The sequence below is a fragment of the Mus pahari genome, chromosome 18 (genome assembly GCF_900095145.1).
Source record: "Mus pahari chromosome 18, PAHARI_EIJ_v1.1, whole genome shotgun sequence".
Lineage (NCBI taxonomy): Eukaryota > Metazoa > Chordata > Mammalia > Rodentia > Muridae > Mus > Mus pahari.
This window is the reverse complement of record NC_034607.1, coordinates 11,244,390-11,268,141: the sequence shown is the minus strand read 5'-3', so window position 1 is coordinate 11,268,141 and position 23,752 is coordinate 11,244,390. Positions and strand designations below refer to the sequence as shown.

General features: G+C 47.3%; 1 protein-coding gene across 4 annotated transcripts; it reads left to right on the top strand.

The window, feature by feature from the left end:
- Positions 1 to 6,862: 6,862 nt before the first annotated feature.
- Tdrd6 (tudor domain containing 6) lies at positions 6,863 to 21,726 on the top strand. Of its 4 annotated transcripts, XM_029531502.1 has the most exons (6): positions 7,001 to 8,600; positions 9,180 to 13,052; positions 14,987 to 15,111; positions 16,601 to 16,690; positions 19,826 to 19,883; positions 21,138 to 21,223. In XM_029531502.1, the coding sequence occupies exons 1-6, from the start codon at positions 7,001 to 7,003 to the stop codon at positions 21,221 to 21,223; spliced, it is 5,832 nt and encodes a 1,943-aa protein (XP_029387362.1). The 4 variants fall into 4 exon arrangements, with proteins under 4 accessions (XP_021073992.1, XP_029387362.1, XP_021073991.1 ...); XM_021218333.1 differs by having other exon boundaries at positions 6,863 to 13,052; positions 19,826 to 19,889; positions 21,162 to 21,726; XM_021218332.1 differs by having other exon boundaries at positions 7,001 to 13,052.
- The last annotated feature ends 2,026 nt before the right edge of the window (positions 21,727 to 23,752 follow it).

The following is a 23,752-nucleotide window of genomic DNA, read 5'->3' as shown; positions in this document are numbered from 1 at the left end:
GCTCCATCACATCCACAATAGAGTTAAACTCCTTAGCGACAGCGCTCAGGGTCCTCGAGGTGGGACCCCGTCCTTTTTTCCGGCCTTCATCTCTCCCTGCACTTGCATCTCTTCCTCCTTTCAGATGCACAACCCTCTGCTTATTCCCTTAGAGATGTTGGTGGCCCACTTGTCTGTGCATTGTGAGGCCTTCGTTCTGAGTCCCTCACCTAACTTCTGTCTGATCACCCCGCCCATCCATCTTCATCTAGATTGGCTAATTAGCTCCAGACACTGCCTTATCAGAAGCTTTCCAGAGCCATAGCACCCATGGGTCCCATTGTTTCCCCAACTAAGTGGATAGAAATGTTTTTCTCTCCTACACGAGGGAGCTATCTGAAAGCAAGAATTCTATAACGGTTCTCTGCGAGCCACACAGAGGACATCTGCTAAATCAGGAGGGGTTTCTCTTTTGTAAGGAAATGGAGAGAAAAACACTTATAGACCTATTGCTGTATTTTATTTTCCCTTTATCTTCAAAAGAATTATGCTGAATAGCACCTCTCACTTCATTAAGTTATTTACAAAATGCTTAACCTCCCACTGAAAAGATCATTGGTGCTCAAATGTATTATACTTTTTAAGAAAGGCCCTCTTCGTCGATTTAAAACCTTCCATAATGGGCTGGCACCTGCTACCAAGCTTGACAGCCTGAGTTCTACCCCAAGCTCTGCATGGTAGGACAGACACCTCTGACCTCCACCATGCACATTATGACACACTCATGCCCCACCACACACACATTAGACAAATAAAACGAGTGCACCAGGAGGAGGTGGTAAAGGGGAAGTTTCTGTCCTGTCCTGTGATGCAGACTCGATGAGGCAAGACCCCTGGGAGGGCATGTAATGTTTGGAGAGGATATAGGTAGGACTCACAGGACGGGGACTGGGCTCTTGCATGGCTGCCTGTGCAGCTCATCACTAGTCTCCAGTCTTTGCTGATCTTCACGTTGTTGAGAGAGGCACGGCAGAGAACTCCTGGCATTTTTCAGCTGGTCCTGGTCAATCCCACTGACTGGTGTCAGTTCAGCAGAGGCATGGCAGTTTCTGATGGCTCTTGCCACCATTGCTGATCCGTGGTTGGTGACACTTTTGAACTGGACTGTTGATATCCTGACACTACTGAACACAACTGCTGGTACCCTGACAACAGAGATTGGAGTCACTCCAAAGAGCTGCTTCTAAACAGGTCCACCTCCCCCCTTGTCCTATGTACCATCTTTTCTCTGCTATCCTTGAATGGTGGGCTAGAAAGAGGGGGGTGGAGTCGAAGTGCTTGAGAACCCTTCTTAAAGTAGGTTTTGAAAAATCTAAGCCTACGGGTGGGGAGGAGCGATCGGGATGTAAAATGAATAAATAAATTAATGGGGAAAAATGCCTCCCATATAGGTGACTCAATCTTATTACATTGGGTAGCTTTACATTAATACATTGGTTGGGTATGATTATGACATTTTTCATTTTAGAGTGGGTCTGGAAATTTGGCCTTCATTTAATACCAGACAAATGCAGTGTCTTAGCGTTTCTGAACAGTGAGGATTGTTTTTCTCACACGCACACCCCAGGCCCTCATACTTTACCCCCGACTGAATGCTGTGATTGCCAACAGCAACAGGAGCCACTCTGAAGGTTTGATTAAAGAAGGGGGCCTAAAGAGATCTGTTTGCTGAAAATATCTGGTAACAAACAGGAACATATGTGAGCAAATAAAGTGTGTTTTCCCAAATTTTAAAAATAAATGATTTTAAATGACTGACTGATGTAGTTAGTGGTTATTTTCAACCCCAGTATGGTTTTGAGATAACAATAAAAATTTAGAAGGTTTGTTTGTTTGTTTGTTTTGTTTTTAACTTTAACTGTTCATTGTGAAAATTGAAACTGACTTATTTTGGGGTGTTGGTTTGGGGTACTTAATACTAGCCAAAGAAATAGTTGTATTTCCTGGCTATAATCTGTTATTTAATGCGTATTCCTATTTCACCCAGTTATTCTGTGCACAAGCTCACTGGCAGAGGAGTGGTCTTTGCTGAATGAGAGCATCTTTGTCACCACACCTACTTTGATTCCTGGATGGCTTCCTTTCGCCCCATCCACTATGGGCTTGGTGGCTCCTGGTGTGTCTCTGTCCCCTTCTCCTAGGTTTGTCCCTTTCACTGCAAAGGAACATGGCTTTTACAACTTCTGCCCTGAACCTGAAAATCCCCCACCCATGTTAGGCACCAAGTTAAGTCTGGATTTCGCCCATTCACAGGCATGTCTGTGTGTCCGAGAGTCGGATGTAGGGGCTGTCCTATGCAATCCCATCATCTTTATGTGGCTTTGGTAGCCACTGCCACATTCACAAGTCCAAATGGTGATCTCAACACAGTTTCGTCCCTCTGTAGCCATCCCCCTGCCTCATGTCCTCACTCCCCTCTCTATGGCTGTTATTCTGTCAATCTAACAATGCTATACAATGACAGTTGCACAATATGTAGTCCTTGGAGTCTTAGTTCCAATATCTTAGCTAAAAGGTCCTGGAGTTTTAGAAGGGATGTTTGTGGCCGGGCATGACAGTGCAGAGGTTCCTCCATCTTGTATTCTTACTGAGGCCATTTCAGGTTTACTGAGACCTGGAGGTTAAGGTTCCCCAGCTAACTTGGCTTCTGTTCAACTGCTTGCTTGTGCAAATCATCCCCTGCAGCTGCTGAGCGAGACACCTGTGGTTTTTGCCTTTCAAAGCCCCTTGATCTAAATGCTCAGGGCTATACTTCAATCCCAAACGCCTGGGTATAGTCTCAGCTGGGTGGAATGAAGATTTTCAACTGGCTGTAAACTGTATCTGAGCAATCATCTCCCGTGGGCTCCCTGTAAGGCAGTGGTTCTCATTCTCAACCTTTAGTACAGTTCCTCGTGTTGTAGTGACCACCTCTTCAAACCTGCCCTCCCCCCAGCATAGTGTAGACATTTTGTTTCATGCCCACCAGCTATTTCATATTGTTGTTGTAATATGCCTGCCAATCATTGACACAGAAAAATAATGACTCAGAGCAGGGTCATGCTGACCACATACCCTGTTATGTTCTGTGTGTGTTAATCTTAAGAAATTCCACAACTATAGGATTCACATAGGACCCATCAAATTAAAGGTCAGTGTGAACTGTTATATCTAAAACAGCATGAGTCAGGACCAACCACCAGGCAGTACTACCAGCACCTGAATATGAACTCAGTGTGGTTTTTGGTTTTGGTTTTTGGTTTTGTTTGGTTTTGGTTTTTGTTTTAGCCTTTATAACCTGGCCCTGAGATATGTCCGGTGTACATCTTTTAGCTCTCGAGGCTGAGCTGTTTCCCTGGTCGATCAGTCTTTAGGTGTGCATTGACTAAGCCATCCTGCTTAACTGAGATTGGTGTCCCTGTAGTTCGTGGGCAACCATGTGCCAACTGAAAGCTATTTGTGTTATTTATAGTGTGGGGCTATTAGGAACATAGCAACTATAAATCTTAGCGCACAGTTTCCACTGCTCTAAGCTAAATACCTGGTGTAGATGATAGAGGAAGCACACATTTAGTTTTTACATTTCAGCCATACTGTTCCCCCTCAGAACTGTGAGTTTCTCCGTGTTCCTGTCACTATTGACATTACCATCGTATTAAATTATAAAAAGAAAATCAGGTCACGTTTATGTATACATGTTGGGTATCTATGTGTGCATGTCACAGTACCCGTGTGGAGGCACACAGACCACGTGTGGGAGTTGACTCTAATTTTTCACTCTCTGGGTCCTGGGGATTGAACTCAGGCAGCCAGACTTAGCAATCTCCTTTTCCTGAAAAGCCTTCCCACCTTCTTGCTAGTACCTACCCTAATTTTAGGGTAGACACTACCACCCTGTCTAGGGATCTTGACTGATTCATTATCTCTACAGGTTTTTTTGTTGTTTTTTTTTTTTTTTAAGCAGAAATAATCCTTAGCACAACAGGATGCAGGAGGCATGGGAATCTCAGACACAGCAACAGCATCAACCAGGAGAGAAAGGATTTTATTACAGCTAAGGAAACACACTTATCAAGGTACACAGAGTCAGAGGGGGGACTCAGAAGCAGGAGCCCTGACTCCCCTGGAGGGTTAGGAGTTTTAAGGGTCTCTGAGGGGGTCTTTCCCACCTTAGTTCCTTGGAACTAGGAGGCTGATGGGTCTACAAGTTTGGGTAAACCAGTCTGGGTATGGCCTTGAACTTGTCTATAGATGGAAACATCCCATGGGGAAGCAAAAAACCTGTGGGGCCAGTGTTTAAGCTGCCAGGTCTTTGTACTGTCCAGAGGTTGTGGAAGAGGCCAGCCATCTTGGAATCTCATCATCTTTACTGTGTAGTCATGTCCCCTCTGCCTCTGTGGGAATCTAACACCTTGTCCCTTCAGCTGTGTCACCACGGGTGTGATGTATCACTGTGGGGGTTGTCTTCCCCAGCAGCTACTGAGGCTGAAAGCATTTTCATGTTCTCTGCCAGCTGGAGATCCTCTTTGGTAAAATATCGCTCTGAAATTGTCCTAGATGGCTTTCCTGTTGCTGTGATAAACACCACGGCCAAAAGCAGCTCGAGGAGAGGGGTGATTTGGCCTAGACACGCAGGGAAGTTGGGGTAGGAACGGGAGCAGAAGCCTGGAGACAGGACCATGGAGAAACAGCTTGCGGGCTCACTCTCACACAGGGCTGTCTGTCTCAGACTCGGCTGGCTTGCTTTCACCTACCTGTCACAGTAGGTGGGTGGGGGTCTCCTGCTGGGTGTTGGTCTGGTACTGCTTTGTATTCAAATGCTAAATAGTGGCCCCCAAGATCTGGTTGCCCCTAAGAGGAAATCCTCATGTACACCATCTGATGATGCTATGTAAACCCTTCATCTCATCCAGCAAGGTGGCTCTAGGCACTCCATGCTATACTTAGGTCTGGAATACCTGAGTGTAGTCCCAGCTAGCTAGAATAAGGACTTTCAATTGGCTATAAACTGTGTCTGAGTGGTCATTTCTAGTGGGATCCCTGTAACAGCACTGTGCAAAAGGCAGAATAACAGAGTCACCAAGAAGGGACATTCTTGATGTGTTGTGTGTGTGTGTGTGTGTGTGAGTGTTTTGCTCGCATGTGTGTATGTGCTCAGTGCACTTGCCCAGTGCCTTCAGAAACCAGAAGGTGGCACCAGATTCCTTGGAACTGGATTTAAAGATAATTGTAAGCAACCATGTGGGTACTGAGGACTGAACCCAGGTCCTCTAACCCAACTTTCCAGTCCCAAGATTTATTATTTGTGTGTGTGTGTGTGTGTGTGTGTGTGTGTGTGTTCATGGAGTCCAGAAGAGGGCATACAATTATCTAGAGGCAGAGTTGGAAGCAGTTGTGAGCTACCCATGGTGGATGGGATTTGAAACTGTATCCTCTGCAAGAGCAGTAGATCCTCTTAACCTCTGAGCCGTCTCTCCAGACCCTTGCTAAGTCTTTATTTTAATTCAATGTGTGCTTTTCTTCCATAATAAGAAAAAAAAATATTGTGGAAAAAGAGGAAATGAAAATGAACTTTTCAAGGATAAGCTCACCGTGGAGAAGTGAAAGCACTGGAAAATCAGATTTGTTCATTCTATAGCTACTGTGCATTTCATTTCCTTCACCCCATGTGGGCTAGTGGGAAATCAGGTAATAACACAACAATCATTTGCAATACAACGATGGGGAAAGAAACCGTGCGCGGGTAGCTTCTAATCTGGAACCCACTGCAATTTAGTTAGGCCAGGGGCACAATTAAGGACTGTCTTGTGTTCTTGTATTCGGAAGTCTGCCGTGAGATGAGATGTATAGGCAAACCAGAAAACCCTCTAGGGAGGTACACAACTTTGCGAATGCACAACAAGTCGAATGCAGTTGTCTAGTAGGCGCACCTCAAATTATACCTGCATTTCCCATACCGCTTCTAACATCCTTGTCAGAGAGTTCTATGGTAAGTTAGGCGAAGACATTTGATATAATAGACAGGCCAAGAGTTTGCAGAAATAACCCAGTCCTCTTGACTTGGGGGGGGGCGGGGAGGGATATGTGTGCTGCGGGGTGGATCTACTTGTGTGCTCACTCTGAATCCATAGAGTATCTATCTTCAAAGTTGGGTGCCCCCACTGGATATAGCTAGGCAACAAGGGAAAGAGGAAAGAAAGCCACACTAAAGTGCTGAGAAGAAACCATAGACCTTAGACTTTATATTAAGCGCCTAAAGGGATCTGTCATTCAGATATGAAACAGGGTCAGAGATTACAGAGGCTCTGGCAACCTGCTCCGGGTCTCCAATGCACCAGGTGGAGGAACAAAATTCATCCAGGCCCTGCAAGGCGCAAACGCGCTGCTGGGCCTGAGCTAGGCCTTGCCTAGAACTATGAAAGTTCCAGCCTCAACGCCCAGGAAGGCACCGTTGACGCATCCATTTTTTTCCCTTCTCAGTTTCTCTTCAGGAACTCCAAGCACCGTGCTTGGTGCTTGGCGCTCGGTGCTCCATCCACTGTGAGAAAATCGAAACGAAGGGAGAGTCCAGACCCTACCATCCTACTGGATCTCTGCCAGGCATTGCCACTGAACTCCCCCGGAGTCAAAAGCATCCTGAGAAGAAGCAGTACACGCAGTACACATCCTAACCCTGTCCCCCATAGGCTTGCTGGTAGTCCCCAGGCGTCTCCTGTGCCAGGAAGCCACCCCTTGGGTCGTCTTGAAACCCCCCGCGCCGGGAAGGCAGGCGGGAAGGCCGCGCGCTACCCGAACCTGCGAGGCACCGTGGGCGGTTGGCCGGCCGCTGGCTGCTACCAGTCGCGAGTCCCCGAGGCCCTGCGCCGGGCGCCTGGCCGAAGGATCGCCTCTCCTGGCGTCCTTTCCCTTGCCTCGGTGCCCCGGACCTGGCTCGGTGGGACCGTCTCCGAACGCTCGGAGCAGCTCTGGGCTGGCCGCAGCCATGAGTTCGACTCCGGGGCTGCCCACTCCGGGGGCCTTGTTGGCCCTGCGGGTGTCCTTCGTGGACGTGCATCCCGAGGTGATCCCAGTGCAGCTGTGGGGACTGGTGGGTCAGCGGCGGGAGGAGTACGTGCGGCTGAACCGGGAGATCCAGGAGGAGGCAGCCACGCGCGGCCCCTTGGCGCTGGGTGGGACGTCTGCATCGCCGGGGGAGCTGTGCCTGGTGCAGGTGGGGCTCATATGGCACCGCTGCCGCGTGGTCAACCGCCAGGCGCAAGACAGCCGCGTCTTCCTGCTGGATGAGGGCCGCACCATCACAGCGGGCGCGGGCTCGCTGGCACCAGGGCGTAGCGAGTTCTTCCACCTGCCCTCCGAGGTGCTGGGCTGTGTACTAGCTGGCCTGGTGCCCGCGGGCGGTGGTGGCACCGGCGGTGGCGAACCCCAGCACTGGTCCCCCAGCGCTGTAGATTTCCTTAGCAACCTGCAGGGCAAAGAGGTGCACGGACGGGTCCTGGACGTGTTGCTCCTCCATCGCCTGGTGCTGCTGGAGGTGCCGGTTGTGTCTCAGCAGATGGAGGAGCTGGGTCTGGCCCGGCAGGTGCCGGACAGCCTCTTCTGTTCGCTGCTCAAACGCTACCTGACTGCGGCCGGGCAGGGCAGCTCCGGAGCTCCAGTTCTCCCGCGAGCCGCGCCCAAACAAGAGCATCCTGGGTTGAATTACTTTTATCCCCAACTGCAGCTGGGAGTGACGGAGCCGGTGGTGGTAACCCAAGTATGCCATCCCCACCGAATTCACTGCCAACTCCGGAGCCTCTCGCAGGAGATCCACCGTCTCTCTGAGAGCATGGCCCAGGTATACAGGGCGCCTATGGGGACAGAGGATGAGGATTCTGACAGTGCCACCTGGAAGGAGAGGGAGGAGAGCCCTGACAAACCGGGATCTCCATGTGCTTCCTGTGGCTTGGACGGACAGTGGTACAGGGCTCTCTTGCTTGAGATCTTCAGGCCTCAGCGCTGTGCCCAGGTGCTCCATGTAGATTACGGAAGGAAAGAACTAGTAAGCTGCAGCAGCCTCCGCTATTTGCTGCCGGAGTATTTTCGAATGCCCGTGGTGACCTACCCTTGTGCGTTGTATGGACTCTGGGACTGCGGGAGAGGCTGGTCCCGGTCCCAAGTAGGTGATCTAAAAGCTCTGATCCTGGGCCAGGCAGTGAATGCGAAGATTGAATTTTACTGTTCCTTTGAGCATATGTATTATGTTACCCTGTATGGGGAGGATGGAATTAATCTCAACAGTTCGTTCGGAGTACAATCCTGTTGCCTGGCTGACCGGTTTCTTCAGAGCCAGGGGATAGAGGAGGAAGAGGATGAGGAGGAGGACGAAGTGGAGGCGGCGTTTCAGTCTCAGTCCCCCACTGAGGAAATGGAGGAGGAAGTTTCCCTCCCCTCCTTGAGATCCATCAGGCTGAAGATGAATACCTTCTATGACGCCCAGGTGGAGTTCGTGAAGAGCCCTTCGGAGTTCTGGATTCGCCTTAGAAAGCATAAAAACACCTTCAGCAAACTGACGAAGAGAATGTGCAGTTTCTATTCTTCTGCCAGTAAGCTGGATGGGGTTATTTTGAAACCAGAACCGGATGACCTTTGCTGTGTAAAATGGAAAGAAAATGGCTATTACCGAGCCACGGTCACCCGATTAGACAGCAAGAGTGTGGATGTGTTCCTGGTGGACCTGGGCAACTCTGAGAATGTGGACTGGTGTGACGTGAGGATGTTGCTGCCTCAGTTTAGGCAGCTACCAATACTGTCTCTGAAGTGCACCCTGGCTGATATCTGGCCTCTGGGGAAAACTTGGAGCCAGGAAGCCATCTCATTTTTTAAAAAGACGGTACTCCACAAAGAATTGGTGGTCCATATTCTTGATAAGCAGGATCGCCAATATGTCATAGAGATCCTGGATGAATCCAGAACAGGGGAGGAAAACATTAGTAAGGTCATCGTTCAAGCTGGCTATGCCAAGTTCCAGGAATTTGAAACCAAAGAAAACATCAGACTCAGTGCCCACTTCCCTGGGCATGTTTCGGGTCATTTTATTGCAGAGCTTAGCAAAATACCTTCTGCCAAGAAGGTTGAAGGAGACCAGAGAGCCAAAAAAGTTAATAAAACCCTCTCTGTTTCAGAAGCTTTGGTGGACACGGTAAGCCTTTCAAATGTATCCACTGCACAGGACACAGAGAAGGTAATGTCTGACCAATCTCTCCTCATGCTGAACTTCCTGAAAACAAAACCAGACTGCTGTGGTAAAGGGGACCTGGAGGTGGGCAGCACCGTTGAAGTCAAGGTGTCTCACATCGAAAACCCTGGCTCCTTCTGGTGTCAGTTGATGAGGGACGCACAAGGTTTCAGAACCTTGATGTGTGACATCGAGGACTATTGCAAAAGCAGCGAGCCATCTCCCTATGAGGGGGGCACTCGCGCTTGTCTGGCAAAGCGAACAGCAAACGGGAGATGGTCCAGAGCTCTGATTAGCGGGCCACAATCGTTAGAGCATGTCAGAGTGCTGTTCGTGGATTATGGAGACAAGGATGTGGTATCTACGAAGGACATACTGTCCGTCAGTGATGTGTTCTTCAAAGTTAGAGCTCAGGCCTTCCGGTGCAGTCTTTATAACTTAATTCAACCAACTGGTGAAAATCCCTTTGTCTGGGATGAAAAGGCAGTACAGGCTTTCAGCGGGTTCATCGACAGCGCTCGGCAGAATAACTTAGAATTAAAATGCACAGTTTTTGCTCTGGCATCAAGGCATGAGGAAGAGTGGTTCAATGTTGTGGACTTGCTGACGCCCTTTCAGAGCGCCTGCCATTTTCTGGTAGAAAAGAGACTTGCGAGGCCTGTCAAACTTCAGAAGCCCCTGGAACCTTCCGTTCAGCTACACTCTTACTACTATTCCACCCACGACCTGAAAATTGGAAGTGAAGAATTGGTGTACATAACGCATGCCGATGACCCCTGGACATTTTATTGCCAGCTCGCGAGAAACACAAACATTTTAGAACAACTGTCGTTCAACATCATGCAGCTAAGTAAAGCCTTACAGAATCTAAAAGCATCCTCTTTGGTCCCTGGAACCTTGTGCCTTGCCAAATATACCGATGGAAACTGGTATAGAGGAATAATAATAGAAAAAGAACCAAGTAAGGTCTTTTTTGTTGATTTTGGGAACACGTACATAGCAATTGATCATCTGCTCCCCATCCCCCGAAATGCCTATGATGTATTACTTTTGCCCATGCAAGCCTTGAAATGCTCCTTATCGGACATCCCTCATCACATCCCAGAAGAAGTCACGGCATGGTTTCAGGAAACTGTTTTAGATAAGTCATTGAAGGCTTTAGTTGTAGCAAAAGACCCAGATGGGAGACTGATTATAGAACTATATGACGAGAGTGTTCAAATCAATGCCAGTATTAACGAGAAGCTCGGGCTCCTTGGCTACAAAAACAGAAAAAAAGAGAGAGAGAATGAACTAATACTCCGCGAGACTGAAGCTCTTGAAGATAAAAAGGAGAGCGTGAAGCCATCCTTCACAGAGCATTTGGGTAAACTGGGAGAGAGCAAAGCACACAGTGTGGAGATTATGGGTGAATCCTGTAAACCCAAGGTGGGCCCAGCATGTAAGGAGCTTGGATATTTACAAGGCTCAGCAAAGGCCAACCTAGTCCCACCGTGTCAGGACTCAGCGGGCAACAAAAGCGATGGAGGATTTCCATTAACAAGGGAGAAGAAAGAAGACAAGTTTGCCAGCTCACCCATGAGTGGCACCAAACTAGACTCTGCTCTTGCTGAGAGAAGAACAGGAAAAGCTAGCGGCAGAGATCTACCTCCCAAGTTCTGTGACTTCCCACAGAAGACGATAGCCCCTGGCTTTAAGACCTCTGTGTATGTTTCGCACATTAACGACCTTTCAGATTTTTACATCCAGCTGATAGAAGATGAAGCTGAGATCAATCACCTTTCAGAGAGACTAAATGATGTCAGAACACGGCCCCAGTACCACACAGGTCCCCCGTGGCAGAGTGGAGATGTGATATGCGCTGTTTTCTCCGAGGATAACTTATGGTACCGAGCACTTGTCATGGAACAGCAGCCCAACGGCCTTCTCTCTGTCCAGTTTATCGATTATGGCAACATGTCTGTGGTCCACACTAACAGAACCGGTCGGCTTGGCCCCGTTGACGCGGTATTACCTGCACTGTGCCTTCATTGCTCCCTATTGGGGCTTTCGGTACCTGTGTGTAAGGAAATGGTGAGCTACTTTTCCCAAAGGACAGATGAGGTTCAGATAAGATGTGAATTTGTTAAATTCCAAGGCACCTGGGAAGTGGTCCTCGCAGATGAGCATGGAATCATAGCTGAAGATATAATTAGCAGGTTTCCATTCAATGGAAACTCTCAAAAGGGGCTTACCACCCAAACCATGAAAGGGGACTGTTTGAAGATGGCTAACAAGCCCAACACTGATACGTCAGTGATTCTTAACTGGTATAACCCCAAAGCAAAACTGTTAAAAGCCTACGCCACCGTGATAGACGGGCCTGAGTACTTTTGGTGTCAGTTTGCCGATTTCGAGAAGCTGCAGTATCTGGAAACGGAGGTTCAAAGTGCTGCCAAGCAACTCTCGGACAGAAAAAGCTGCATCCAATGTCCACAAATTGGAGATCCGTGCATTGTGAGGTACAGAGAAGACGGGCGTTACTATAGAGCCCTCATCACTAACATCTGCGATGATCAGCTTGCGTCGGTCAGGCTTGTGGACTTTGGGAACATGGAAGACTGTGTGGACACCAAAGCACTTTGGAGCATCCCTTCTGAACTCCTGCTGGTCCCCATGCAAGCGTTTCCATGCTGCCTCTCTGGATTCTCGGTCTCTGGTGGTGTGTGCCCTCAAGAGGGAAATGACTATTTTTATGACATAGTCACAGAGGACGTGTTGGAAGTAACAATCTTGGAGATTAAAAGAGACGTTTGCAACATTCCCTTAGCCATCGTGGAGCTAAGGAGCAAAGGCGAGAACATTAACGAGAAGATGAAGAAGTATGCTAAAATGGGCGTGGCCAAGAGTGACCTGTACTCTGAGAGGCGTGGCCCAGAGAGAAAGGGAAGCCTCACTAGTCCTGAACTTGGCCTCAAGAAGCCAAGTCATAAAATAGCACAAGATAAGATGTTCTACAGGGAAGCCCGGGCAAGCGAGCTCTCAGAGAGACTTGAAAAGGATTTAAACATTGAAACCAAGACAAGCAAATTCTATGAACGCAGCACCCGTAATATCTTCGACACTTTCGAGAACTCGTGCAAAGGTAAAATGGGTTCTGAGAGGCTAGAAGGTAGCACGGGTTACCACTTCGTAGACAGAGCCAAGTTTGATGATAACTACCTTCTCACAGGATTTAACCCGATATTGGCCCAGGCTAGTGAGCCAAAGGAGTTACTGGAACTGAATTCACTGGAGGTACCACTCTCCGCCGACAACGACGACGACGACAATGAATGCAAAGAATTCTTAGAACTGGAATCCATTGAGTTACAGCACTCCTCTGCCGGGGAGGAAGAGAAAGAGGAGCTAGGCCTGGGGTCTCCAATGGCAAGATTGTCCCCAGGCTGCCAGGCAGGAGCCACCCTGGAGCCATTCACGATGCAGCTTCCCCCGGACTATGAGGCTGAGAAGCAGCTGGAACTGGAGCTGCCCACACCCCAGCTGTCTTTGGACGACAGCATAAGCCCTTTATCTGCAACTGTCAGCCAGAACATCCAGGAATCCAGGTGTGCCGAGGATGAGAGGAGAACCAGCTACACGGGCTCCTCTGATGATGACCACAGCGGGTCTCCCCTCCTCCACCACGGGAAGGGTGGCAATTCACCGGCACCCAGTGAAAGGAACCTGTCTGAAGATGAGTTTCCACAGTTTGAAAGTAGGGACAGCACTGTCTCATTGGCACCCTTGTTCTCTGAGGAAGAAGCCGGAGAAGGAAGGAAGTGCGGGAGCGTGGTACCAGGTGTGATCTCTTTCTCCTCCTAGTCATGTGGTGTTGATCTCTTTCTCCTTCTAGTCATTCAGTGGTTCTTGTTTTCCAGAAAGGGCGAGAGCTATTACAGAGTGACTTGCACTCTTATTTCAAAGAAAAAAAAAATTCAACACAAAGAAGTGAGCTCAGATTTGAATTCTGTGAGGGGTGTTTGATGTTTTTTTTTTTTTTTTTTGCTTGTTTTGGTTTTAGAAGGAAAGTGTCTCTCTCCACAGCAGACTTGGCTTGAATCTGAGCCACCCTCTGGCTCAGCCTGAGCAGTGGGGTAGAGGGAGATGTCTCCTCAGTTAATAGCACGCACTGCTCTTGCAGAAGATCCGTGGCTTCCCAGCACTCAGAGCAAGCAGCTCACAGCCACCAATAACTCCAGGTCAGGGGATCCAGTGTCCCACACAGGTGCACATCTTTACACGTGGATACAAATATAAATGAAAATCTCACCTTTTAAAATGTGGTCGGAGTGGGTGAGAACCCTGGCCAGCTCCGTTTCATGTAGCTGGCTAACATCTGAAATACACAAAGATCTTAAAAAAAAAAAAAAAAAAAATTAGCCATTAAAAAAAAAGAAAAGTACCCACAGAGTTTTCTAATGGACAATCTGGCCAATTACCTGAATAGACAATTTCCAAAAGGAAACGTAGCAGCATTTTTAACACCCTTGACATCCTTGGCCATCAGGGAAATGCAAATGCTTTAGCTCCTCATCCCAGCAAGATGGCTGTCATCAAGAAACCGAATGGAAACAAGAAAACAAACATTGTTTAACCTGAGAGGGAAGGGCAAGTCTTTACTCACTTCCAGTGGGAGTACTGGCCGGGCAAAGTGGCATGGAGAGTTCTCAAAAAGCTAAACATAGAACTGTCATAAGATATAACCATCCGCGGTTATATACCCAAAGGGACTCCTAAGCCCCCCTGCTCAGACTTGTTGTCTTGGTTAGAGTGTCATGATAAAACACTGTGACCAAAAGCAACTTGGGGAGGAAGCCACCTCCGGGCAGGAGCTAGGAGAGAGGCGACAGAGGAGTGCTGCCTCCCGGCTTGCTCCGGGCGGGGGGGGGGGGGGAGCTAGGCTTACTCAGGCTGTTTCCTCACAGACCCTGGGACCACCAGCCCCCGGGGGGGGGGTGGCATCACACACAGCGGACTGGTCCCTCCCACAGCATCAGTGAGGAAAATACAAGGCAGGCTTGCCCGCATGCAGATCTTACCAAGGCATTTTCTCAATTGACAGTCCTTACCAGATGACTCTAGCTCGTGTCAAGTAGACATAAGACTAGCTAGCACAATTGCCTCTCCATGTTTGCTGCTGAACGATTCACAAGTAGCTATGAACAAATCAATCTAGATGTCCGTCAGATGAACCAACCACAGCAACGAGGCAGATACCCTCACTCAGTGGAATTTTATTCAGTCACAAAGAAAAATGGAAAATTTCAGGAAACTCGATGGAACTAGATATGTTCTAAAATATTCCATACTCAGAAAGAGAAACACCTTGTATTCCTCCCCACATGCATACCCGATACATCAATTTTCATCTATGTACAGAGGTAGGGTATAGACCATGAAACCACACAACATTCACCGATAGTGATGGTATATACTTTTAGTGGTAATTTTCAATGTTAGAGGTCAAATTGAACGGTGTTTTTTAGTTTTGTCATTTTGGGGAAGTGCTAGGCTTATGTAAAGTTGGGGCATACAGATGTGTGTGTGTGTGTGTAAATGTAAAATATATTTTATATATAATAAAACTGAGGAAAGAGAAAACATACTAACATCCGACTTACTGATTAGACAAGCAGAGCTAGTGAACTTGGACTAGGAAAGGGCTCCTCTTCTGTGTCTCATGCTAATGTGCCAGGCTGCGCACACTGAGTCTCCCTGTGTTCAATTCAGCAGTTCAGCTACAGAACACCTACACTCTGAAAGGCTTCTCTGTTGGATCGAAATGTGTCGTGTGGTCCAGCCTAAGAAGCACATGGTCTAAGTGTGAGATTCTGGAGCTGGCGGAGGACGGGACAAGGGTAAGGAGAAAGTGAAGGGCTTTCTCTCCCAGCTGGACTTGCTTCTAAGAGCTTTACAACATCTCCTGACTGTCAAAGACTCCAGGGAGCTATTCATTCACCTCCCCTCATTTCTCCTGGCACCCCGATGAAGTCTGTGAGACTCAAACCTACCTCACGTTTTAATGTGAACCCCGGTGGGAGCTTACAGTTTATGGTGATATTATTTTGTTTTATGTTCTGTAATCTGGAAAACCAGATACACTAGCGTTTGTTGGCCTATTTATTACATTCTATATTCCTGGACCTTGTCCTCACTTATCAATTCTGAATTTCTTGAGGTGGATCCAAGAATATACACTCTTACATCATTAATACTAGACAGCCTGGGTTGGAGAGAGGGCTCAGTAGCTAAGAGCACCTTTGCTCTTGTAGAGGAACTCATTTTGGTTCCTGAACTCCTATCAGGTAGCTCACAGCCACCTCTAACTCCAGCTCCAATGGAGCAGGCACCCCTCTTCTGGCCTGCATTGGCTCCTGCATGCACAAGATGCACATATAGACAGCAGGCACACACATACACAAATAAGTAAGCAAGCCTTAAGCTTCTGTATAGAGCGTAAATTAATGTCATTGGCGTTCATATGCAGCAACATTGAGCTGAATGTCTGTACTCTCCAGCTTAGGCATCATTTCTTAATATTGTGTACTGTACTTTAGATATCAAACTGCTTATGCTTTTGCTTTGGTGTTTGTAATAAAGCAGTCACATCTCACCCATGTTCCATCCCATTTACCACAAGGTTTTTGTTTGGCTGTTGTTTGGTTTTTTTTGAGACAGGATTTTTTTCTGTGTAGCCCTGGCTGGCTTTGAACTCGGGGTTCTGCCCACCTCTCCCTCCCAGTGCTGGAATGAAAGGCACACCCTGGCCCACCACATAATCAATTCCAAACTATCATTAGTGATTTCCTCTAGCTATTTCTTCTTCTGAGAAACACTGTCTAATATTACTGTGTAGATTTACCCTGTAGCTAAAAACTCTACCCCCAAGAAAGAGCTGTATAGCTGTATCTATCTGAATTTTGGGGTATATAGCTGCAGACCTTTTGTGAAAGCAGTGTACATTTTTGTAGTACTGAGTTTAAAATGCAGGATAAAATTTAATATAACCTTTTTTTTTTCCTTTTGAGACAATGTCCCGTGTAGTCCAGGCTGGCCTCAAAACTCTCTGTCTAGCCCAAAGATTCCTTGAACATTTGAGGCTCCTCTTTCCATCTCCCATGTGCTGGGATGATAGGCATGCATCACCACACTTGGAGGTTGAGCCGAGGGCTGTGCATGCTAGACAAACACTGGACCAGCGGAGCTGCGTCCCCCGGCCTCTGACGCAATCATTTTTACTGTGTTATTGTAAAGATTCCCGTGACACGTCGGTCACCTGCAGTTTGTAAATCTTGCCTGCTTTTGGTTTGGCTTGGATTTTACCAGGTGTTCTCTTTCCTCTTGTAGGTTTTGAACCTTTCCAATGGTGTGGAGGAGACAGTAAGCCCCGAGAATGTCTGGAATGGGATTCCCAAGATAGATAAGAGACCCTCTGAGGTATGACTGAGTAAGCACTGAGTAATGAAAGCGCTGCTCTTTGTTTTCCAAGACATTTGGGCAAGCACTTTTCAAAGTGCTTGTCTTAGGGAGAATGCATGGGGGAAAAGAACCCGTATCAACACAGTTGACAACATCAATGACAAAATCAACCATTCTGGGACTGGAGACCAAGTTTCTACCACTTTGGGCAAACTAGTCATTCATGATTTATTCCCTGATTTTTTTTTTCACTTTGAGGTTATAGAATGAAAAAAAAAGTTTGATATTGATGACTCATGCGAGATAGATACATAGATAGACAGACAGACAGACAGATAGATTTGAGACAAAAAAAAATCTAAGAAATAGGACGAAATTTAAAATGAAGTTGCTGGAGATAGTTTAGACTTAAGATCACGTGCCGGTCTTGGCAGCAGACAGGAGCTGAGTTCCAGGACCCACTGTGGGCATCTTGTAAATGCTTGCAACTCCAACTCCTGAGGTTTCCATGCTCTTTTTTTTAGCCTCCAAGGACACCTGCACACTCACACAGACACATACATAATTATATATTTCATAATACATTAAATTAAAAATATATTTCATTTTAAAATAAAATGCACACACTATGTATATGTGATATATATACCACCATTTGCAGTCAAAGCCTCTTTGCAGAGACAAGCTGGTTGATGGTTTCCTTTCCTTTCCCACCTCTTACCACCTAGATTGACTTACCTTTTCTCACACCTTGCCACACGGATGCTGCTGTAGCGCAAGCCTTGCAGTCTGTGGAGGACTGTAATGGTGGACAGCTTCCACAGCCACCAGAATGTGCCCCTAGATACTGAATTTTGTTGTGTTTGCCTGGTTGAATTTGAACCTCTTGCTTCCCACGGATCCAATGCCTGGTCATCAATCACTGTTAGCCTCTGCTGTCGTTGCCCTGAAGAGACAGTTCAGGTTTCCCTCCATCTTAATAAGCTGAGTCATTCTGGATTACTATGTCATGAACCTTTTGAATCATGTACGACCCAGGTCCTGTAAACATCCTCTGGAGAAGGCTGAGGTTTTCGTTCTAGTAGATGACCGACTAAGGTTCCCATTGTAAATGCCGTCCGTCTATGGCTTCCGGTTCCCACATCAGTTCAGTTTTCAAAGCTGCCATCTTGCCGTTCAGGTCTGCTCAGCCCTTCAGCTACTCAGGGGTCAGTCTGGAACTTACAGTGGTCGTGAGGTATGAGAGACCTCTGGGCTACTGCTGCCAAGCACAAGGGGCTGCTCTGAGACCGAGCCTTGGCTCTTACTTAGTGTTAGCACCTTAGCATTAAAACTGTGCTTCCTCCTCCCCACGATTTCGTCCATGCCATGTCTGTTTTGGGGGGTGTGGAGGGCACACACGCATGTGTTTGTACATGCGTGGGGAAGACGGAGGTCAACCTCAAGTGTCCGTCGAGAGCCACCCACCATGGTGGTGGCTTTTATTTTATTGGATTTGTTATCTTTTTTTTTTTTTTTTTGAGACAAGGATCTCTTACTAAAAAAAGGGCTCCAGGGCTCTTCAATTTCGATATGCTGACCTGGCAGCAAGCTGGCAGTTGCTGCCTACCTATACCTCTGCCTACAAAGCGTTCTCAGGTCCGCATGCTTGCGTACGAAGCACTTTGCCCATGCCACCCCAGCCCCTATGTGCCTCGTTGTCTGATCCCCTCGGGTAGAGTTGGCTTTCTCTTTGCACCCCTTCAGTTCTCTGTGACTGAGCTTGCGGTTGTGGGGGGGGAAGGCATCAAGTCCGCCTTGTTCAGGTAACTGAAGGGCTGACACAGGCTCCTCCCACGGTCTAGGCGCCTGTACACCCGTGGTACGCGGTGCAAGACCAGAAGAAAACAGCACTATGGAATCTCCTGCCGGTTTCCTGTCTTCCACTACTCAGGGTCACTGCATTCCAGTCTTTCTCTGGTATTGCTGTCTACCCCCAGGAACAGTTTTGTTTTGGCCTGCCCTCGGTGCAAAAGTCTATGGCTGTGTGCGTGCATGCGTGTGTGTGTGTGTGTGTGTGTGTGTGTGTGTGTGTGTGTGCGTGCAATGTGTGTGATTGTTGTCTAGGTGTCTGATTTTTAAACTTTATTATTGGAATGATTTAACTTTGCCACAAGAATGTCTCACTAAGTTCTACTTGCACAGAATGCTATTAGTTATTGAAGGGACAGAAATCATTAATAACTCAGAGTCTTACCATAAAATGGTAGGCTTAAAGGGCTGCAATTTAAAGAGCCATACACCATTTCCTCCTCCTTTTTTTTTCCCACAAAACCTGGCTTGATTTTGTGGTTTGTTTTAATTTATTGAGAGTTTCATGCAATGTGTTTTGGTCCTACACACTCCCTTTCTCCAGCTCTTCCCAGATCCACTCCCTCTCTCTACCCGCCCAGTTTTGTATCCTTTGTGTTTTACAAGCGTCGAGACACAATTTGTGCTGTCCAGGTATTCTTGAATGTGTGGTTTTTTCCACTGGGGCATAACTGGCCTTGCAAGGGCTAGGATCTAGAGAAAATGATCGCTTCTCCCACTTGTCAACATCTCCATGGCTAGGGGTGGGATTTTTGGCCCCAACACCCATTCCCATACTGGGATTTGGTCTAACTTGGGGGTTGCACAAGTTATCCACCGCCTTTGGCTCTTTACACTCTTTCTTCTCCCTCTTCTGCAGTGATCCCCAAGCTTTGGGAGGAGGGGTACAGTCTGGATGTCCCCTTCAGGGCAAACTATACTGCATAATATAGAGTAGAGGATGAGCTGGCACTTCTGCTCCTCCATCTCCTCCCAAGTGCTGGGACTGTAGGTACACGCCAGCGCACTCATTTGTACAACCACCCTCTCCTTCATCAAGCAGAGCTACCAGGATTGGGAGAACATGCATACAGGAACACAGCCCTTCCCTGCCTGTGTGGGATGCTCCAGCAGAGATCTAGCAAACAGAGAGAGCTTGATAAAACCAAGGCATTGCTTCTGCTTCTGATCCCTGGCTCTGAAACCAAACCATGACAATTCCCAGGAATCCATTTTACCAATTATCCCCCATCTGTGGCGAGGTTCTGACCTCTGTGCTTACACCTCTAATGATGATAATAACTCCAAGGTTCCATTTGTTAGGCTGTATTCCAAACAGTGGGACAGGACCTGCCCTTCATGCCATCGGATGACACCACCATCAAAGGTAACCCGTGTGCTTATACCACAATGTCTTTGTCACTAGGAATTTCCAAGTCTAAAGGATAGCATTTCATTTAATCTCTCAAGTGGAATGGGTTGGCAGCAGAACTGGGAGGGGGGGGCGGTAACATGCTTAAATGTTACCGAATGTTAATTGGAATGAGAAAGAGGAAGGCCTGCTGAAATGTCAGAGGAAACCTGTTGAACTTAAATCTTAGAAGTTAACTTCTGAAGTTGACGGATTAATATTTTAAAAGGCATGAAATGGCTTTCTTGGGGCAAGCAAGATGGTTAAGGTATCTACTACTGCCGCATTTGTCAAACCTAGGGACTCACGTGGTGAAAGGGGGGAAGTGATGTCTGCCGTTTCTCCTCTCACCTCCACACACATGTGCACACACCCGCCCATCCTCCCTCATCGCACAAAACAATAAATAAAAATTAGGTCCGTTCTCGGAACTAATTTACTTGCACACTCAATATATCTGTCTGTCAGTCTTCTGGAATTTTCTTCTGGACATTTGGTTCATCTCTGTGACAAGTTTCAGTTTCAGTTTGCTGGGAACTCCTAGAACCTCACATGGCTTTTTCAATAAACAGTTACCTTGGTGGGTGGCCGTATTGCTCAGTGGGTACAGAGACTTCACAGAGCTGTGTTCCCTCCCTGGATCCCGCATGACATGTTCCGGTTTGTTCTCAATTTCTGTGATTAAAACACCGCGACTAAAAGCAACTCGGGAGGAGAGTTTATTTAGGACAGTCCAGTCACCGTCAATGAGGAAACCCAGGGCAAGAACTCAAGCAGGAAGCAGAGGCAGGACCCATGGAGGGATGCTCCTTACTACCGCGCTCTATGGTCGGATCCAGCCGCCTTTTTCCGTACCTGCCAGGACCAGAGCTACCCAGGGCGGGCACCCCCCACAGTAGGCTGGGCTCTCTCCACATGGATTATCAGTAAAGAAAATGGCATGGAGACTTGACCAAAGGACAGTCTGAGGCATTTTCTCAGTTGAATTATTTCTCCATGGATGACCCTAACTTGTGACACATTGAAAACAAACACCTAACCAGTATATGGTGTAAGAAGGAACTGGCTCTTACCAAGTTGTCTCTGCGCGCGCGCGCACACGCACACACACACATACACACACACACACACACACACACACACACACACACACACAGAGGAATGGTTCTGGGTACTTCTTGGGAGCATCTGTCCTTATCCCCACCCTGTTGTTACTTTTCACTCCCTCGGGTTTTTCTTCTGTTTCAGAGGAGGCGGTGTGTGAAGGTGACACAGATTCAACTCTGAGCACGGCCAAGCCGAACGTCTAGACGCAGCCAATCAGAAGCTGTCTTTAACAAGCCCCGTGCTACCCAGAACAGACATGCTGGAGGAAAGGTTAAAGCATGTGACCCCTGAAAGTTGTCCTTTGGGAGACAAATTGATGTGTGGTGGAAGCGATAGGTCTCAGGTTGACAAGACAGCCTGTTTATTGCTCTTGAGAGGCATCTGGCCTTGGTCCCCAGTCTATAGCCTTCTCGTGTTTCTTCTCAGCCAGGATAATTTATTTTGCTAAACAATTTGCTAACATATTGCTATATTCCTAAAAGTGCTAGCTTTTCGATAGATAGTTTATATTGAAATGGAAACTTCTAGGTTCCGGATGAGCATGACAGGATGCTGCGGATGCCTCGGCTTTATTAGCAAGGTTGCCTTGTTTGTCTTTTGACGCTTTCCCTTGCGTATCTACTGAAATAGGTGGCTACCGCTCTGTTTGAACCCGGAGTGCAGCAAACACAACCCGGCATTTGAATAAAGTTTATCCTTAAAGCTGTGATGGCCTCATTTGTTCTGTAACTGGGAAGTGGGGAACCTTGGTGCTAGGAAAACTTAGCATGGCCCACGGCTTTAATCCCAGCACTCAGAAGACAGAGGCGGGAGGATCTCTGAGTTTGAGGGGAGTCTGATCGAAATAGTAAGTCCCAGGACAGCCGGAGCTACATAATGGGACCCTGTCAATATAAAATGAAATTAAAATAACTTTTACCTGTGAATCACTCAGCTGGTGCCTTTAGCATTACATTTCACTTGGCGCACGCGCGTGTGTGTGTGTGTGTGTGTGTGTGTGTGTGTGCATGCCAACGCACACGTGAAGACCAATGAATGACTTTGCAAGAGCTGACTCTCCATACACTACCTGGGTCTTGGGTATGGGACTCCGGTCACCAGGTTACAACATGAAAAGTGCTTGAAACATTTTGAGCGCTTTTCTCTTTTCCTGTGAGAAATGCCCAGTGTGCTAGTTTATTTGCTAAATTGTAGCTCATTGGATATTTTTCATCATTTTTATCCTTTGAGCATCTGCATAAACCATAAACTGTAAAAAAAAATGTATTCGTAAATAAAACATCATTTCAGCCATAACACTTAACCATCTTTTTTTTAAATAAAAAGATATGCCCAGTGTGAATAAGGTGAGCATATGTGGATAAAAATAAAAATATCAGCCCCTGTAGTCCTGTGGGGATAGTGAGAATTAAGCATTGACAACTGGGTGTTGTGGGGCCTGGTGTCTCTACACTCAGCACACTTGAGGCAGAGGCAGGCAGGTCGCAGAGCTCTAAGCCAGCATGGTCTACACAGTGAGATCTAGGCTAACCAGAGTTACACAATGAAACCTTGTCTTAAAAACATAGCAAAATGTGGGTACCATTTCAATACATGGAAAATGGAGAAGTTGCATTACAAAATAAAGAAGAAACTGGACAGTCTCTCTCAGCAGTTAAGAGTGCCTACTGCTCTTGAAATGGACCAGAGTTCAGGTCCCAGAACCCATACAGGACAGCGCATAACCACCTGTAACTCTAGTCCCAGGAACGACGTTCTCTTCTGGCCTCCACCTGCACGTGCACAAGAAGTGGCAGGCACACTTACCAGTATTCCTGCGCACACACGCTCTGTCATACACAGACGCCAATACACCACACATGCTCTGTCATACACAGACACACACCAACACACCACACACACACACACACACACACACATGTTTACATTCACAGACACACAGACACAGAGACACACAGAGACAGAGAATTCTTACAAAGTAATAATTGGAAAACCTTGGTTGTCTTTGGCATAAATGCAATAGATAGTTTGGCTTGTGTAGTAAAGTGTTATAAACTACCAGGAGGAAAAGAAGTTGCAGTATAGGCAGAATAGAAAAGCCTTCAGTTTTGTGTGAAGGAATTTTACCTGTTTAAAGACTTAATGCTGCCGGGCAGTGGTGGCACACGCCTTTAATCCCAGCACTTAGGAGGCAGAGGCAGGCAGATTTCTGAGTTCAAGGCCAGCCTGGTCTACAGGATGAGTTCCAAGACAGCCAGGGCTATACAGAGAAACCCTGTCTCGAAAAGCCAAAATAAGTAAGTAAGTAAGTAAGTAAGTATAAGAAGTTAATGTAAACTGCAACTGGGGAGGAGCTGTCCAGTTGCTCCGTTGGAGTGAGTGACCACCACTAGGTGGCAAATCAGAACACAGTTGCCTCCCAACTGAGAAGAATCAAACCTCAAAGCCGACAGACAACCCTTGTTCACACTGGCCAAGCCCAGCCACGTTCTGTTGACTCCGGAGACGCAACAGGACAGTTGTACCAGAATATGTCCTTAACCGATGGACAACCTCCATCCCTGTACGTTCTCAGCAAACAAAGCCGCTTTCTATCCAGTTCTCAGATGTATACGTGTGTGTGTGTGTGTGTGTGTGTGTGTGCCTTTGAAGGGCTGGGGGGATGACTCAGCGGGAGCTGCACGTGTGAGATGGCATTCGCACCTCCATGCACGTGCACACCTGAAGACACA